The following is a 16,434-nucleotide window of genomic DNA, read 5'->3' as shown; positions in this document are numbered from 1 at the left end:
TCTTTCCCCAATAATTTCTTTAGTTTTTGACAAGTGGTTGTCATGTCTTTTGTTTTACTAGGTTAGTGGTTGTAATGACTTCAGGAAGAGCTTGTGTCATTCCTGTTGTTAGTACCTGCTCAATGGGTCTTTGCTAGATTTACCTAAATATATATATCCTGTGATGTGAAACAAGCAGAACTGTAAAAGGTGACAAGTGTTAATACTGAAATACATTGTGGTTGCCAAAAGTGGTAATCTGTGCCTAGGTTTCTGGGATCTTTTTCTTTAATAGTTTTATTTTCATAACTTTTTTGAGCACTTTCAAATTGCTTGTAGCAAGTTGTAATGAAGCATCACTAATTTATTGTTCTGGGCAACACAAGGAATACTAAACTGTTGTAAGATCATTTACACTGATAATTAGTTGTTCATGTTCAAATCTATTAAAGTTGTATTAATCTTTTTCTCCAGATCACTGCTTGATGAGCTGCAGCTGAAATATTTAACACTTCACACTTATGCCATTGGAGATGGAGCCCAAAGCCAATAACCTCATTTTTGGGTGTCAGCGAAGCTCAACCTCTGACGATGACTCTGGCTGTGCCTTGGAGGAATATGCCTGGGTCCCCCCAGGCCTCAGACCAGAGCAGGTACCAACCATCTTTCTGCATTTTAAAAATAAGCCTCGTAAGGACTGTCTGAGGGAGTGATATGCTGCCTCTGTAAGTCTGATTAAATTCTTATAATACATAAAACTTTAATTCATGTAGAACTTTTCACTTCTTTCTTGTTTCCTGTTCAATGGGGCTGTGTGTAATGAGCTTCAAGTTCTCAGCCCTGAGGAGTTTTATGTTCCAAAAAAGTTCCCAGTCAAGGTTTTTCAAAAAGTATATGCTGCAGAGGTATGTATAAAGAGTAAAAGCAGCATAGAAGTTTGCTTTGTTTTTGAAAGAAGTTACTAGGTTAAATTAAAGTTCATGGCATGCCTCATGACATTGTGCTCCCTGGCCAAGTATTTCACTGCACTTGTATGGCTCTTTAAATAATTAGGCATTTGACATCTAGAATATGGATGGTACGACAGCGCATATAAATGAAAGTGTTCAGTCACTGTGACAGGTAATAATGTATTTTACGCTTGTTTAAATAGTTGTATGGCTGCCATTTGTTCATGCCAGGATTCCTCTTGCATGGTGTCTGGAGCTGACACTTGTGGCTTGGTTGGGCTGTGCTTTCCCCTCTTTTCAGTCCCCTCTTTTTGTGCAACATCACATGGCAATGGGAATATAAGTGAAAGTATTGATGACCAAGTTGCTGTGGGAGACCAGAATGAGCTGCTCATGGTATTCATTCATGGTACTGATGATATTGCAACTGTGCTGAAGCTGTGTACTCAGGAATATTCAGAACTCAAGACTTCAGTGTTAAACGGCCAGGGTGGCTTTGCAACATCTGCTAAAGGAGGCAGAGCAATCCTGGCAAGCTTATACAGTCCATAGTTTAAAAAAGTGCAGAAGATGTCTCTTTTTTGCAATGCAGAGATTTTCTTAATAATGAGTAAAGTAACAAGTCAGCAGGAATTGCAAATAACAGGCTATTTTTAGGGCAACTCTTTTTATCACTTACTTAAGCATCTATAAGGATCCTGATGAATCAGACCTTAAGGCAAACGGTGAGCTAACATTCTGCCAGAACAATTAAATGCCCTAAAATATCCTCATAATCCCAGCTAGCCCAAACTCACCAAAGATGGGAGGACTTTTCCCCCAGAAGGATTACTTATTTTGAGAATAGTGCAATAAACTTGAGAAAAGGGCATAAGCTAGTTTTAAAGCTTTACATCTTGCTGCATGTTATCTTCTCCCGGAGCATCCTGAAGTATAGTCAGTAGCAAGTGGGCATATAGTAGACTTCAGTTGTTTAAATTTTGGTTAAATGAAGAGCAAGTCATGTTTTGTACTACCTGTCTCTCATAATTTTGATTGCTTCCTGACTTAAGTGACTGATTAATGCTTTTTTTTCATCTGTCTTGCACAGTAATAAGCTGTTGACCTGAGCATTATTTAAATATGTATGGCAAGTAATATTTTTGCCAATAGTCAGCTCTTACAGCCCCAGGCCTCGTGACAAGCTGGAAACTGCATAGGAAAAACAATAAATCTGTAGCTGTTCCACAAAAATATTTTTTGCCATTGGGCTTTGTCATAGTGTTCATTACAGCTTTCCTGTCATAATATTCTTCTGAAAAAAAAAAAAAAAAAGAGCAAAGACTGATACAAAAACATTCATCCCGTGAAAATTTCCTGGTTAATTTGCATCTGATTGAAATGTGGCTGGATCCAGCCTCCTCCCAAGGGAAGGATGTTTCCACCTTCTGACCAAAGCCCACATGGAAGCAATGAAAGCTGATGCTTTGGGTGAACCTGATCAGCAGGAGACTACAAAACAGCTTTTGTCTCAACAATGTGTAAAATGCAGAGAGCAAATTAAATTTGTTTATATAGTGGCTGTTTTCTGGAAAGCTTCGTGCCTTGTGTGGTAAATTGCAGAGGGAAACTTAGAATTTCCATGGAGTTGTTGACCGGCCCTGAAGGGGGTGAGAATAATGAGAACATTAAATGTGCATAATTTATGATACCCCCCTAATTGTCACTGCAAATTGCATTCCAGAAAAGCAATTCAGCAGCTGGGTGCTAGTTTTATCAGAGACTTCAGGTTTGCTGAGCTGGTTCATCTGTGTCTTGTATTTTCAGCACAAACCCTGTCACAGTCTAATGTAGCGTGACCTCTTCTTCCTTAGTAAATGAGATCTGAGACAAAACAGTAGCCAAAGGACACTGGCAGTGCTTGGGGCCAGTGTGTCCCTGGGTCTGAACTCTGCATTTCTCCTGGTCAGGTCCAGCTGTATTTTGCCTGCTTGCCAGAGGAGAAGGTCCCTTACGTTAACAGCCCTGGAGAGAAACACCGGATTAAACAACTTCTCTATCAGCTGCCACCCCATGATAACGAGGTAAATAGAGAATTTAGGATGAACTGTCAGGGCTTGGGTCTCCCTGGCAGCTTTTCCATGGAGAATTACCTGCCTGTGTATTTATTACAAGCCTAAACCATGGCCTGCAGTGGCATCTGAGCTATAAAGCAGCACGGTGTGTACACTGAGTCCATTGTTCAGCTGTCCACTTGGCTTGTGTGCAGATAAGAGCTGTCTGGAAGGACACTGCCTTTGCTTGTTAGGGAGGCTGGTGTCACTGCAATAAACTTAACACAAGTTGGTTTTATAGTGTTTGCAGCCACCCACCAATTACCAGGAACCTACAAATTCCTGGAATTGCATTGTGGCGCACAAAAAGGATGCTTTGTGATAGTAAAAGGTTTGCATCTCAGTTATGCAGTGTAATTTGGAGTAGAAGTGGAAATAACAAACAAGCTCTTTGTAAGGAAAGGGGCGGGGGTGTCAGTACTTAAGGTCTTGTGTATACTGCAACACTTAGTCGTGGGCACTTAACCATAAATCTAAAGGACAATATTATGGCTGATTTAGGTTCATTCTGTTATTTGAGGTTAGCAGCAGACTTTGGGCTAGCTTCTAAAAATCTTTCTCTTGCCTAAACAACTCCTCAGTTTAGCGTGGTGGGTTTTTTCCTGTAATGAAAAAAAAAAATACCTCTCCATATTAATTTTGTGTTATGCCATATTACCTAAATATTAAGATGGTAGAGAAGGCAAGCAGGAGAAGTTTAATTATAATTGGCAGCATGCCTGATGAATTCCTTGCATATATGCATTTACTTACTCATCTGTTCCATCAGAAGCTCAGTCTCTAATGTAAGTTCTCCTGTGTTTTCACTGGAAGGTGAGATACTGCCAGTCGCTAAGTGAAGAGGAAAAGAAGGAGCTGCAGATGTTCAGTTCTCAGCGCAAAAAGGAGGCACTGGGACGAGGCACTATTAAACTGCTCTCCAGGGCAGTGATGCATGCTGTTTGTGAGCAGGTAACATACTGGTGCCATAGGCTACCTGCTGGGCTGAATAATGTCAAACTACAGTATCTCAGTATTAAAATTTAAACTTACGTCTGTGTCTGAAAACAACAGCAACAAAAGATTACTTTTGAAACTGCATGGAGAAGAAAGACGGTAGTTCTTGCTTAAGCAAAATGTAACCTTTGATATTACCAGGAATGAAGTGAGTCTTTGATATATTTCCTACTCAAAAAAAAACCCTAATGCTGATTCATATTAAAGTAATGGCAGATAAAAAGCAGACATATGCTTTAAAATGTTATTTTGTATAAAATTAACTTAAGTTCACAGAAGGTTCATTGAGATGCAGTTCATCTAGACCAAAACTGATAATATTTTTTTTTAATTTAAATATTTTTTAAATTTTTCAAAACATTTATTTATTTTCTTGTCAGAATTTTGGAATCAAATCTGATATTGGGTCTTGTGTTTTAACTTAGTTTAAATGCAAGAAGCTAGTAGTTTTGGATGGGAAGTGTGCTCACTTTCTGGGTTTGCTCCTAGTGCGGTACAAAAGTCAATGGCGGTGAAGTTGCGGTTTTTGCCTCAAGAGCTGGGCCTGGTGTGTGCTGGCATCCCTCCTGTTTCGTGTGCTTCACGTGCAACGAGCTTCTTGTTGACCTTATCTACTTCTACCAAGATGGAAAAATTCACTGTGGCAGACACCATGCTGAACTCCTCAAACCTCGATGTTCAGCCTGCGATGAGGTAGAGAATTCACATTTTACAGCCAAGCTACACTCTTGTCGTTCAGTTCACAAACTGCATCACTTCAGAAATTCCTAACTCCAGATGCAGTCACTTAAGAAGTCAGGACTCTGCTGCATAGATGTGTTTGAATGCTAAGGGATATTTAATTTCTTGTCAAACTGAAAATATTACAAGCAATAAGATGGTATTTAGAAAGCAAACACCTGTTTAGAATTGAACATTCTCAAATATTACAAAATATTATCCTTATAGAAGCTTCTTTAATGGTTGAGTTCCGGGGTTCCTTTTTTTTTTGGCTGTAGAATGTACTGTTTTTCTTTCTTTTTATTTTTGTTGTGGGCAATTGTTGCTTCCATCTTCGTATTCAAAAGGGAGCAAAATGAAAATAAATTTTGTGTGTGAACTGCAGAGTTAAGATACTTTTACATGCTCTAACTCCCAAGGTGAGGTTTTGGCCACTTAACTAAAAGTATCCTTTTTATCTCTGAAAAGATAATTTTTGCTGATGAGTGCACAGAAGCTGAAGGTCGCCACTGGCACATGAAACACTTCTGTTGCCTCGAGTGTGAAACAATCCTGGGTGGACAGAGGTACATCATGAAGGATGGGCGCCCGTTCTGCTGTAACTGTTTTGAATCACTCTATGCAGAATACTGTGAGACCTGTGGGGAACATATTGGTAAGTGTGTCCTTTTTAAGCATTAAACTTACAAATTAAGGGAAAGCCAATTTATGAAATTATTTCACATTCCAGAAGTATGAATTCTGCAAGTAAATTTTTAGAGAGACCCAGAGCATTGCTTTTTCTCTCTTTCCAGGTGTTGACCATGCTCAGATGACCTATGATGGACAGCACTGGCACGCCACAGAAACTTGCTTCTCTTGTGCTCAGTGCAAGACCTCTTTGCTTGGCTGCCCTTTCCTTCCAAAGCAAGGGCAGATTTACTGTTCAAAAACCTGCAGCCTGGGAGAGGATGTTCATGCCTCCGACTCTTCTGATTCTGCATTTCAGTCGGCTCGATCCAGAGATTCCCGGAGGAGCGTCCGCATGGGAAAGAGCAGCCGGTCAGCCGACCAGTGCCGCCAGTCTCTGCTCCTGTCGCCGGCCCTCAATTACAAATTTCCTGGCCTTTCAGATAATGCTGATGATACTCTTTCTCGTAAGCTGGATGATTTAAGCCTTTCAAGGGAAGAGGCAGGCTTTGTTAATGAAGACTTTTGGAAAGGAAGAGTAGAGCAAGATGTGCCTGAAGACCCTGAAGAATGGGCTGAACACGAAGACTACATGACCCAACTTCTTCTGAAGTTTGGTGATAAAAGCCTCTTCCAGCAACCCACTGAAGTAGACATTAGATCAAGTGAACACTGGATTTCTGATAGCATGGTCAAGAGCAAGTTGGACTTGAAAAAAAACAATCCAAGCCTAGCAAGTAAGAAGTATCAATCAGACATGTACTGGGCCCAGTCACAAGATGGGTTGGGAGACTCTGCATATGGCAGCCACCCAGGCCCTGCCAGCAGCAGGAAAATCCAGGAGCTAGACATGGAACACGGGGCCTCAGGATACAAACATGACCAAGCACCGTGGTATGGAGGTTCACTGGAATGTTTGTCTGACCTGAAACAGCAAGAACAAAGTGTTCGAGATTCAATGGATTCCTTGGCCTTATCTAACATGACAGGTAATGGGGAAATCAGTTAATGGTTTTGATGGAGAGGTCAACAAAAGCATGTGTGTTGGAGTATTTTGAAGGAAAATTTTTCATTTAGTGATTTCTAAAAAACTTTAGTATCAAGAGATGCATGTAAAGTAGGCAGCAGCTTTTATCAAGCCCATAATCTTTTACAGGACGTGCTTCTGCTACTTAAAATCCTCTTAGATTCTTCTCCTTTCCTTTTGAATTATCTTTTTTTTTGCTTTAAGCAATAATGTTAAACAGAATAGCAGTCTTCAACTACACACTTATTATATACAAACCACTGCTTTAAGCAAATTACTATTTTTCCATACCTTATGTATAAGAAGTTGCATTATATATTAGGATGATATTAAAGATAATCTACAAAACACTTTAGATAACTTCCTGATTTGCTTGTAAAAATATGTAGAAAATCTAAAAGGATGGTAAACTTCTTAGCCTTAGGCAATTAGATTTGTGAGATTTCTTTTTCCCCACTTACTAAAGGGAAACTGATAGTGCACTTTTATGAACCTCCTTGTCAAACATGACTTTATCCCCCAAAGGGATAGAGCGTGTGCTAACTTTCCTCTCCTATTTCTGTACAAAAGCCCAAACCTGGCAGTTAAGACCCATTTGAAAAGTTGTCCAGTCATCATCTCCTTTCCTTTCCTCCTGTAACCTGAATTAGGGCAGCTACTTGTCTAGCTGAGGCCCAACGACAGGCTGGCTGCATTTGTCAAGCAGCAATGAAGGAACTGAGGAGGGGAGCTTGGTTCAGGGGGCACGGGAGGAGGAGACACTGGAGGTGTTGCACCTGGGACTATCAAGGGCATGTGATGCTTTTGATGATTTTTTGAGAGTAAGGATCCTTCTTTGCAAGGCAGTAAGCTTGGCTTCCCTGTCAGAACAGCTGGAACATGAATTTGGCAACACTAGAAATGTGACATATTTTAGCCTTAAGAATGGCAAGCATAGACTGCAGAATAATTTTAAGTAATCCTTTTTAATTAAAAGGCATACCTGTATGTATATTTCAAAATTTTCAACCCATTGAACTTCTGCTCTTGCTGTCCTCACAACAGCTAATTCTTTAGTCATCAGAATTAATAGTTAAATGTTTTAAGTCAAAACAAAGCTTATTCTACTATGAAGGGAGTGGTTTTGGTAATAGTTCAAAAAAACACTTGGTGACAAGAAATGTTTCATATTTTGTTATAATACTTGTCTCTTTGGTTCTCGTCTCATTTTCTTTTTCCTCCTTTCTCCATTCCCACCACAGGGGCTTCAATGGATGGAGAAGGCAAGCCACGGCCATCTCTCTACTCTTTGCAAACTTTCCAAGAACTGGAGGTGGAGGACTGTGAGAAGATGAGCAACATGGGAACTCTGAATTCTTCAATGCTCCATCGGAGCACTGAGTCCTTGAAGAGCCTGAGCTCAGAGTTGTGTCAGGAAAAAGTGTTGCCAGAGGAAAAGCCAGTGCAGGTGCCTGTACTGAGACGATCCAAATCCCAGTCTAGACCACAACAAGTGAAGTTCTCAGATGATGTTATTGATAATGGAAGTTATGAGAACCTTGAAATACGTCAGCCTCCCATGAGTGAAAGGACTCGTAGGCGTGTTTACCATTTTGAAGAGCGTGGAAGTCGGCCTTCTCACCACCGCAGAAGAAGTAGGAAGTCTCGTTCAGATAATGCACTTAATTTGGCCACAGAAAGAAGATGCTCTCCAAGAGAGAGATTTCGTTATTACTCCCCTCAGGATCATGAAAAATTTATTCAGAATAGAAGCTCACGTGAGCTTCGGGCCTATATCCAAAATGCAGAGCTGTACGGACAATATGCCCATACCAGGTCTGACTATGCACTGCGGAATCAGGTGGTTGATAAGTTCTTTGGATTGTATGGGGAGGAAGATGACTCCTGGTGTTCAACTTCATCCTCATCATCTGATTCTGAAGAGGAAGGATATTTTCTAGGACAGCCAATTCCACAGCCACGGTCATTGAGATATCCATACTATACAGATGATCTTTCTGGTCCAACTACTGCGTTATCCAGTTCTCAGTTTGGACAAAGGACAACCAAATCAAAGAAGAAGAGGGGACACAAAGGAAAAAATTGTATTATATCTTAATTAATTACTAGTATTTCTTAACTGAGAGGACCAGTCAATTCTGTAGCTACAGTTTGAACCACATCTTTTTTATATTAATAATTGTACTTAGGCAAGTTGCTGAAGTTCATAATGCTTTGCCACTGTAAATGATAACCGTGCCAGAGTTTACATTGTAAAAGTAACATTCAGAAAGAAATGTCACCATGCCAAATGATCTGCTCAGATACTGCTAGGTTTACATACTGTGTTTCAGCTGTCAAAATACTGTTACTGCAGTTCTTAATACAGAGGTTTTGTAAACATTTTATTTTATGCTCACTATTCACCTACATTGAATTATCCGAGAGAGAGGATTTGACAAAGATGAATAAATAAAAATGTCAGTCCTGTGCTGTAGCTATAGACACATGGGGTGCTCTTTGACTTCTTTCTCTTGCTGCCAAGAAAAAGAAGGCTCTACACTGTGCCCTTTCTTCATTGATAAAGCTCACTCTTCCTTATTCAAGTTTCCATACAAAAACTGAATTCTTTTTATATGTAAAATGCTCCTTGAGAAAGCAAAAATCATAAGGTGGGAGCTGAAATGCTTGAAGCCTTGATGTATCCTAAAGCAGCAGTGAATGTTTTGTACATTTAACTTTCATGGTTTTTCCTCTAAAATTTTTTGAGAAAGTGTGAGGTGGCTGGTTTTGGTTTGGGGTTTTTTCATGCCTGTTTAAAGGAAAATATTAATTCAGCTTCTGGAAATTGGACTTAGCTGCCAATGAGTGGTGATGTTTTTTCTGCCATGTCCCCCACCCCTCAGCAGTGAGAGAGGTACCACTGCTGGAGTCCTTTGCTCAGGCATGTAACCCCATTTAAGTCAATGGATCCACTTATGTAACAAGTATTTTCATATGGGCTTAAAGGATTAGGCTCCAGAATTGTGTCTTTTCACATGCATTATCCAGGTTTTAAAATGTATTAGCTGCAATTCTAAGTAAAAAAAAATTGATATTTATAATGTAGTATTTCATAGGCTTAAATGTATTCATAATTTAACAGTGCAAATACTAATGTACATATTGTACAGTTAAAATTTTAAAATCTGAATATTTTTATATCCCCGAATTTGAAGAAGTTTGTTACAATATCAAACTAGATTTGTTAGGGGTTTACCAGCAGTGTTATGGATCAAATATTGCTTGTATTTTAGTCAGGGGGTTTAAGTTGAAAAATGTTCAGTGCAAAACAGCTTAATTTTGTCTACTAGGTATTAAAAGCTCTATATGCATGGTGGGGCTATGTAAATACTCTCTACGGCCCTCTTAATCTTGCAAGTATTATTTATGGGTCAAGCAAAATGTAAACTATATAAATGTAAAAACCACACAAGCTTGGAATATATCATTACAACCAGTATGCCACTCCTGTCGACGTGATTTTTTTATTATTGTTCCCCCTCCTTCCCCAAAAATAATTTCTGAAGTTTGCTTACCTAAAGGAAGAGAGATACTAAGTGGTTCTAGAAGGCAAGCTGGACAAAACTATAAAGTAGGAGGTAATCACAGTAGTTGCCTTGAACACCAGATATGGAGCAGGAACTATTTAAAGTTATAATAAACTTCTTCCACTGTTTTAAATAAAGGCCAGGAATTTCTCAACAGTGCTATCCACTAATGAAGATAGTTCCATTTCACAGGCTTTTTTTTTGTAAGAAGCATCTATTACTTCATTCATTTCCTTTCTTCAGGTGGTCAGAAAGCCAATGGCTTTAGTATTTACTAAGCTTGCCCTTCTTGAGGATAGAGAAGTAGGGAAACAAAAGCAGCTAGAAGTAAGGGAGGGAATGAACATGAGCACTGGTTTGCACCAAAGAAAATTAGGCTATTGCTAAGGGTAATCAGACTAGCAGTTAATTGCTTGTATTTTTCAGGGTAAAATGACCAGAGGTGGTACTCACCACATAGGTCATTTTCCCAGCACACACAGGTCTTGTGGAGGTGGAAGCTGATCAAAGCCATGCCTGGGTGCCTCGTGGGGTGCTTCCATCTGGCTGCTGCAGGGCTCAGGCACCTTTCCTAGCAGCCATGTGCCTGCTGGGCTCAATTATGCTACAGCCACCACACTGGCAGGGCTTATGGGGCTGGAGATGCTGACTTGCTCATAACCCCCTGCCCCAGGATGCTCCAAGGATGATTAGGACTGTCCAAATGGAACAGTGAGTTTGGAAACTCTCACCTGAGTTTCCAAAAATGGGAAACCAGGATCCTCAGAAACAAAATACTGTGCCACTACTGCTGTGTCACATGTTGGAGACATGGAGAAATGTCTCCACAAGTAATTCTTCTGATGCCACACCATCTCCTGAGATGCACCAGATGTACTCTCCCAAACTGTAGTACATTATGAAATATTACAGTTCTCCTAGATTGTTAACTGCTTCTTAATACTTTCTTTTTTAAAAAAAAGTTTAAAGATGATTATATGACTTCATTTTTTTCAGTTTGACATATACAATATCTTACTATTTTTGACAACTTGTTATGAGAAATATTTCTAATTGATTCCTCCACCTTGAAGGGAATGGTATGGGATATAGTGTCTGTGACCAGCACAAGACTCAGATACAGTCACAAAAGCTCTGAAGTGTGGTTAGTGTTACTGGAAGTAGTACCCATATTCCTAGTGGAGCATGTATCCCGGTAGGCACCTAAGCATGACACAGCTCCTCACTCACTACCCCCCAGTGGGATGGGGGAGAGAAAAATAAGAAAACTCATGGGCTGAGCTGCAGACCATTTAATAGATAAAAACAAACTCCAAACAGAAAGCCCTGAAGTGATACCAAAAAACCCACTAGCTCAGCACTAGCCAATACCCAGCCTGTCCTTGAACAGCAGCAGCCCTGGCAAACTCCTCACCCCCATCCCTAGTTTTACATGCCAAGCATGATGCCCTATCACCTGTGGTCAGTTGGGATCAGCTGTCCTGGCTGTGTTCCCTCCCAACATCTTGTGCACTCCCACCCTCCTCACTGGTGCTGTGGGCTGAGAGGCAGAAAAGGCCTTGACTCTGGGTAAGCTCTGCTCAGCAACAGCTAAAACATCCCAGTGTTATCACCATGTTTCCAGGAAAAACCTGAAGCCAAGCACCACTGCACCAGCCTTTATGAAGAACATTTAACTCCATCCCAGCCACACCCAGTACAACCTTCCTGACAGTAAAACATACCAAGGTAAAACTTTATCCTGATCAAAAATGAAAATCTTGCAGACAAGAGGGTGACAAGGATTTGGTCCCTTCTCTGATACCTGGCATTACCTCCTTTCATATCAATAGTGGTTTTGTTGCTGATTTTCACCTTTACTGCGCACATTGTCACTCAAAGCTGCCAACTCTCCCAAGTGAGGTTACAGAAGTAACCACTTCAGTCTTAGCAGACAGCATTAAATTTCCATACTCTTTCAATTTCCACCTTCTTTTTAATTTTTAAGGGTATCTGCAACATTAAGAAGTGCTAGGAGTAATTTCTGTTTTCAGGAGCTCTGAAGGTGACAAATTAAATTCCTCCATCACAACATGTTTCCTTTCCCCACTGCTCTTCCTTCAGCTTTTCAGAGCCCCATTGAGGCTGACTACTACATCAGGGACACTTTTTTTTACATGACATGAAACTAATCCAAAATACATACTTGTAAAGCAAGCAAGAATAAAAGCCATGTTTCTTCCTTAAGTTAAGGGACTTCAATATTATATTTTACTTACATCAACTGAAAGCATGCATCACAAAAGTTCAAATGCAAACATTCAACACAATGCCAAGTATTATATGGAAAATCAGTTACTCGTCAATTAGAAAAGTGAATTAAACCTTTCACAGAAATAGCACTTAGAAAAAACTCAAAAGACTCCCTAGTTCACAAGTAAAGTTTAAAAGTTTAATCAATTAAAAAAAAATTCAGATTAAGCAAATGATTAGGCATGGTGAATGGTGTTACCTCAGGCTGGCAGCTGGTCTCCAGTGGGACTCCACAGGGCTCAATTTCAGGCCCAGTGCTCTTGGATGGAGAAAGACAAGTGTCCATTGAGTGAGTTTGCTGATGATACTAAATTGAGAGGAGCTGTGGATTCCCTCAAGAGCAGAGAAGTCCTGCAGAGAGATCTGAACAGACTAAGGAGCTGGGAGGCAATGACCAGCTGCATGAAGTTTAACAAGGGCAAGAGCCACGTTCACCACCTGGGACAGGACAGCCCTGATGACCTGTGAGACTTAGGGAATGAGAAGTTGGATAGCAGCCCTGCAGAAAGAGACCTGGAGGTCCCAGTTGATGGCAAATTATACTCAAATCAGCAGTGCCCTAGGAGGGGAAACCAGGAGGGTCAACCCATGTCCTGGGGGGCATCAGGCACAGCATCACCAGCCAGGCAAGGGAGGGGATTGCCCTGCTCTGATCTGCACTGGGGCAGCCTCACCTCCAGTGCTGGGGGCAGTTTTGGGTGCCACAGTATAAGGATATGAATCTGTTTGTGTGCCCAGAGCAGGGTGATCAAGGTGGTGAAAGGAGGACCCTGGATGAGACTAAGGGGTGACCTCAGTGCATTCTACAGGTTCCTCAAGGTGGGCAGCAGAGGGGCAGGCAATGAATTCTCTCTGGTGCCCAGTGACAGGACTCAAGGAAATGGAATGAATCTACATCAGGGGAAGTTCAGATTGGACATGAGAGGATGGTTAGTCACTGGAACAGGCTTCCTAGGAAAGTGGTACAGCCCCAAGCCTCCCAGAGTTCAAGGAGCATCTGGACAATGCTCCTAGTGGTTCAGTGAGGAGCAGGGAGTTGGATTGAACCAACACTACAGGTCCCTTCCAACTTGAGATATTCTATGATTCTGTGAGTGTAAACTTAGGCCTTACTTTACAGAAAAGCACTTGAAAACTTGGATACTTTAATAACAGTAAACTTAATCAGGCTTCTAACAAAAGAAACGCCTAACGAACTGTACAGTAACAATGGCAATTTTTAATAAAAAATATATTACACACAATTTTATTATTTTTCCATTAGCATTTCTAACCCAAAGTAGAAACTCAGATGTAACATCCTGAAGGCTCTCAGTCCTGTAGTGAAGTGCTGTAGTTATGCTTCTGCATCAGAGGAGACTTTAACTGATCTCAGTAACCAGTTTGTCGCCAGAAGGAATGGATCAGGTCTCACTACTATGTCACAGTAGCTTGCCTCTCTTCTCCTCTCTCCCTCCCCAAATCAGCATCCTGTAGGATCCACGAGCTGATTCCCACTCACTGTGCAGCCCACACAATCCCAGTTGCAGGTCATCTCCTTGGAGCAATGTGAACTCTTAGAAAAGAAGAAAAGCCAACGCAAAACCTCCCCTCGCTGACATGAGAACTAACCAGGCATCTCAGGAATCTGATGCAATACAAATTTAATACACCATATCAAGATTTGCATGTGTAAGATGCTGTGATACATACAGTACCTTGTACATGCCAAATCATGGCTACTTTGTGTTTCTGCATAGCATTCTGATGAAATCTGGAAATAGTGAGTTTGGTTATTAGTCCTTTTACAGAGTTTCACATGCTCTAAATGCAATGTATACAAAACAATCATGCTTATACTTACCTCCCTGTGATTATGACTCACATTATCACTTTCCTAAAATGCTCATAAAAAACCAGTACCTTAATAAATGTATTCATCAGGATTGCACTGCATCCTAAATATTTTTCACTGGGAACCTCTTGGCTTTCTTTAACCACTGTTCCCAAACTGCAAGTTGTTCTATCAGGTCAAAAGTGCTGCTGGACACTAACCAGAATCACCTAGGCTTGAAGTGATAGTGAAATTGAGGACTTAAGGATAAACTTTGTATTCCAGCTAACTGAAAGCAACCTGGTCTCTAAGGCTGCAATGTAAGATGTAACCAGAAGTATGTATTCTATCACCATCTGTTGAAACCAGGTGGAGCAGTGTTCTTTATCTCTTCCATGCCCATCCCTCATAACTCTAGGGGGGGATATCCTGTTAATGAGCCAGCTGTTAAAACCAGGTGGGGCAGTTTTCTTTATCTCTTCCAGGACCCATCCTCAGTCCAAGGAGATGCCTTCTGTTAATGGGCCATGGAGTCTCACTGCCTGACTGAAAATTACACCATCCCAGGTGTGAGATGCTCCACCCAGGGGGAGGAGCCAAGCATTCCTACCTAGATAAAAATCTGAGATTTGGAATATCTTTAGGTATTCCAAAATAGGAAAAAGGAGCCTTTTTCCACTGGATTCCCAGAGGAAGACCAGGCCCATCTACACCACAACTGGAAAACTACACCCTTCTACAGGACCAGGGCTTTAACAGAACCACTCTTGTCACTCCAGGAGGACTGCAGCCACCATTTAATCAGACCGCTACCAACACACTGACCAAGAAGGTGTTAGGTTGTATTCTGACTCTGTCAGTGTTGTTTTGTATCTCTGCATTTTTATTTTAATTTTCCTAGTAAAGAGCTGTTATTCCTATTCCCATATCTTTGCCTGAAAGCACCTTAATTTCAAAATTATAATAATTCAGAGGGAGGGGGTTTACATTTTCCATTTCAAGAGAGGCTCCTGCCTTCTTAGCAGACACCTGTCTTTTCAAACCAAGACATCTGGGTTTACTGAAGAGATGGTCCTGCTCACTTTCCTTGTCCATCCTTGACACCCCAATTCCTGCTCCTTCTTAAAGCTGGAAATAAAGATTACATAACAGCCTCCTTATTGTTAAAACTGATGGATGAAAAGGCTTGAGAAGTTGTAAGTGGGGAGAGCAACAGAGTAGGAAAAGTGACCTTTCCTTGCTCAGTGGCTGCCCACAGCTACATTCTGTACAGTGTAGTTAAAAACAGAGCAAACAGTAACAAGAAATGGAACCCTCCTACATAATACTGTTTACTAGTAGTGAGTCATGATATGGAAAACACCAAAATTTAAAAGGCATTTTGTAGAACCTGCAATTAGAACAAAAATACAGCACTTTTTACATCAAGTAGTTAATTACTCTGGCAGTCAGAGACTAGAGATAAACCCTAGTGTAATTTTACAGAATTCAGCTGATTTTTTAAATTAAACCAGACTAAATAATTTAAATCATAACTGTGACCAATTTTGCAAGTTTTCCCTTCCTATAGCATGTATGATAACAAGACATATTTGTGCATAACTTGAGGAATGAGAGGGGCTTCATGTAATTTTAATAAAAAATACAATGTTTCAAGTTACACTTGTGAGCATCAAAATGTAAGTGTACAGACATTAGACTGATCATTTTTTCCAAGGTAACTGTGTAACATTTCAAAAGCAGTTCATTGCTTTACAGCATTTTTGAAAAGAACATCCTTTCAAAGGAATATATGTCAACAAGAACAGGTAGGATGAATACAATCGTGGAGACCACAGAGGACAAGGGAACAGCCACCTGAGCTACTGGAAAGGAGCACAGGCCTTGGGTTCAAACCTCAAACAAAAGTTCCTCTTTCCCCACAGAAAGTAGATTTATGTACTATGGCAGACACAATGCAGAGGATCTAAAAGCATATTTTTGTCCTTAGTATGAGCCCTCTTTGAAGGGCTCTGACACATCTTGGTTGGCAGCATCGTACTGAGCAATGAAATGTTTGAGTTCTTCAATGCATCGCTCACCTATTTCATGCAAATTCTGCCTCAGGGCAAACTGAATGGACTTCTCTAATGATGGATCTTTATCAATTAGCATCTTCACTACCATGCCAAAGGTTTCACAGTCTTGTCTGTAGACCTAGAAACAACACATTTTAGAAAATTATTAAATGCAAAAGTCTTTACATTAGCACATTATTTACATTAACCCTTATTGAGTTAGATCCAAACATAACAAAGGATATTGGATTTAACTTGAATTTCAGCTG

At 40.5% G+C, this 16,434-nt stretch overlaps 2 protein-coding genes across 3 annotated transcripts in view; one reads left to right on the top strand and one right to left on the bottom strand.

The window, feature by feature from the left end:
- PRICKLE1 (prickle planar cell polarity protein 1) overlaps positions 1–9,915 on the top strand; it is a 65,826-nt gene extending 55,911 nt beyond the window's left edge. For both annotated transcript variants that reach the window (XM_036400301.2, XM_036400302.2), the window contains exons 2-8: positions 454–632; positions 2,879–2,992; positions 3,836–3,973; positions 4,508–4,711; positions 5,207–5,393; positions 5,533–6,396; positions 7,676–9,915. In XM_036400301.2, the coding sequence (XP_036256194.1) occupies positions 501–632; positions 2,879–2,992; positions 3,836–3,973; positions 4,508–4,711; positions 5,207–5,393; positions 5,533–6,396; positions 7,676–8,532 (2,496 nt within the window). In that variant the 5' untranslated portion in view covers positions 454–500 and the 3' untranslated portion in view covers positions 8,533–9,915. The remainder of the gene's footprint in view (positions 1–453; positions 633–2,878; positions 2,993–3,835; positions 3,974–4,507; positions 4,712–5,206; positions 5,394–5,532; positions 6,397–7,675) is intronic.
- A 3,504-nt stretch (positions 9,916–13,419) lies between these two features.
- PPHLN1 (periphilin 1) overlaps positions 13,420–16,434 on the bottom strand; it is a 64,013-nt gene continuing 60,998 nt past the window's right edge. Inside the window, exon 11 of the mRNA XM_036400303.2 lies at positions 13,420–16,304. Coding sequence (XP_036256196.1) covers positions 16,095–16,304 — 210 coding nt within the window. The 3' untranslated portion in view covers positions 13,420–16,094. The remainder of the gene's footprint in view (positions 16,305–16,434) is intronic.

Source organism: Molothrus ater, chromosome 5, assembly GCF_012460135.2.
Source record: "Molothrus ater isolate BHLD 08-10-18 breed brown headed cowbird chromosome 5, BPBGC_Mater_1.1, whole genome shotgun sequence".
Taxonomy (NCBI): Eukaryota; Metazoa; Chordata; class Aves; order Passeriformes; family Icteridae; genus Molothrus; species Molothrus ater.
This window is presented reverse-complemented; position numbering and strand designations above follow the sequence as displayed.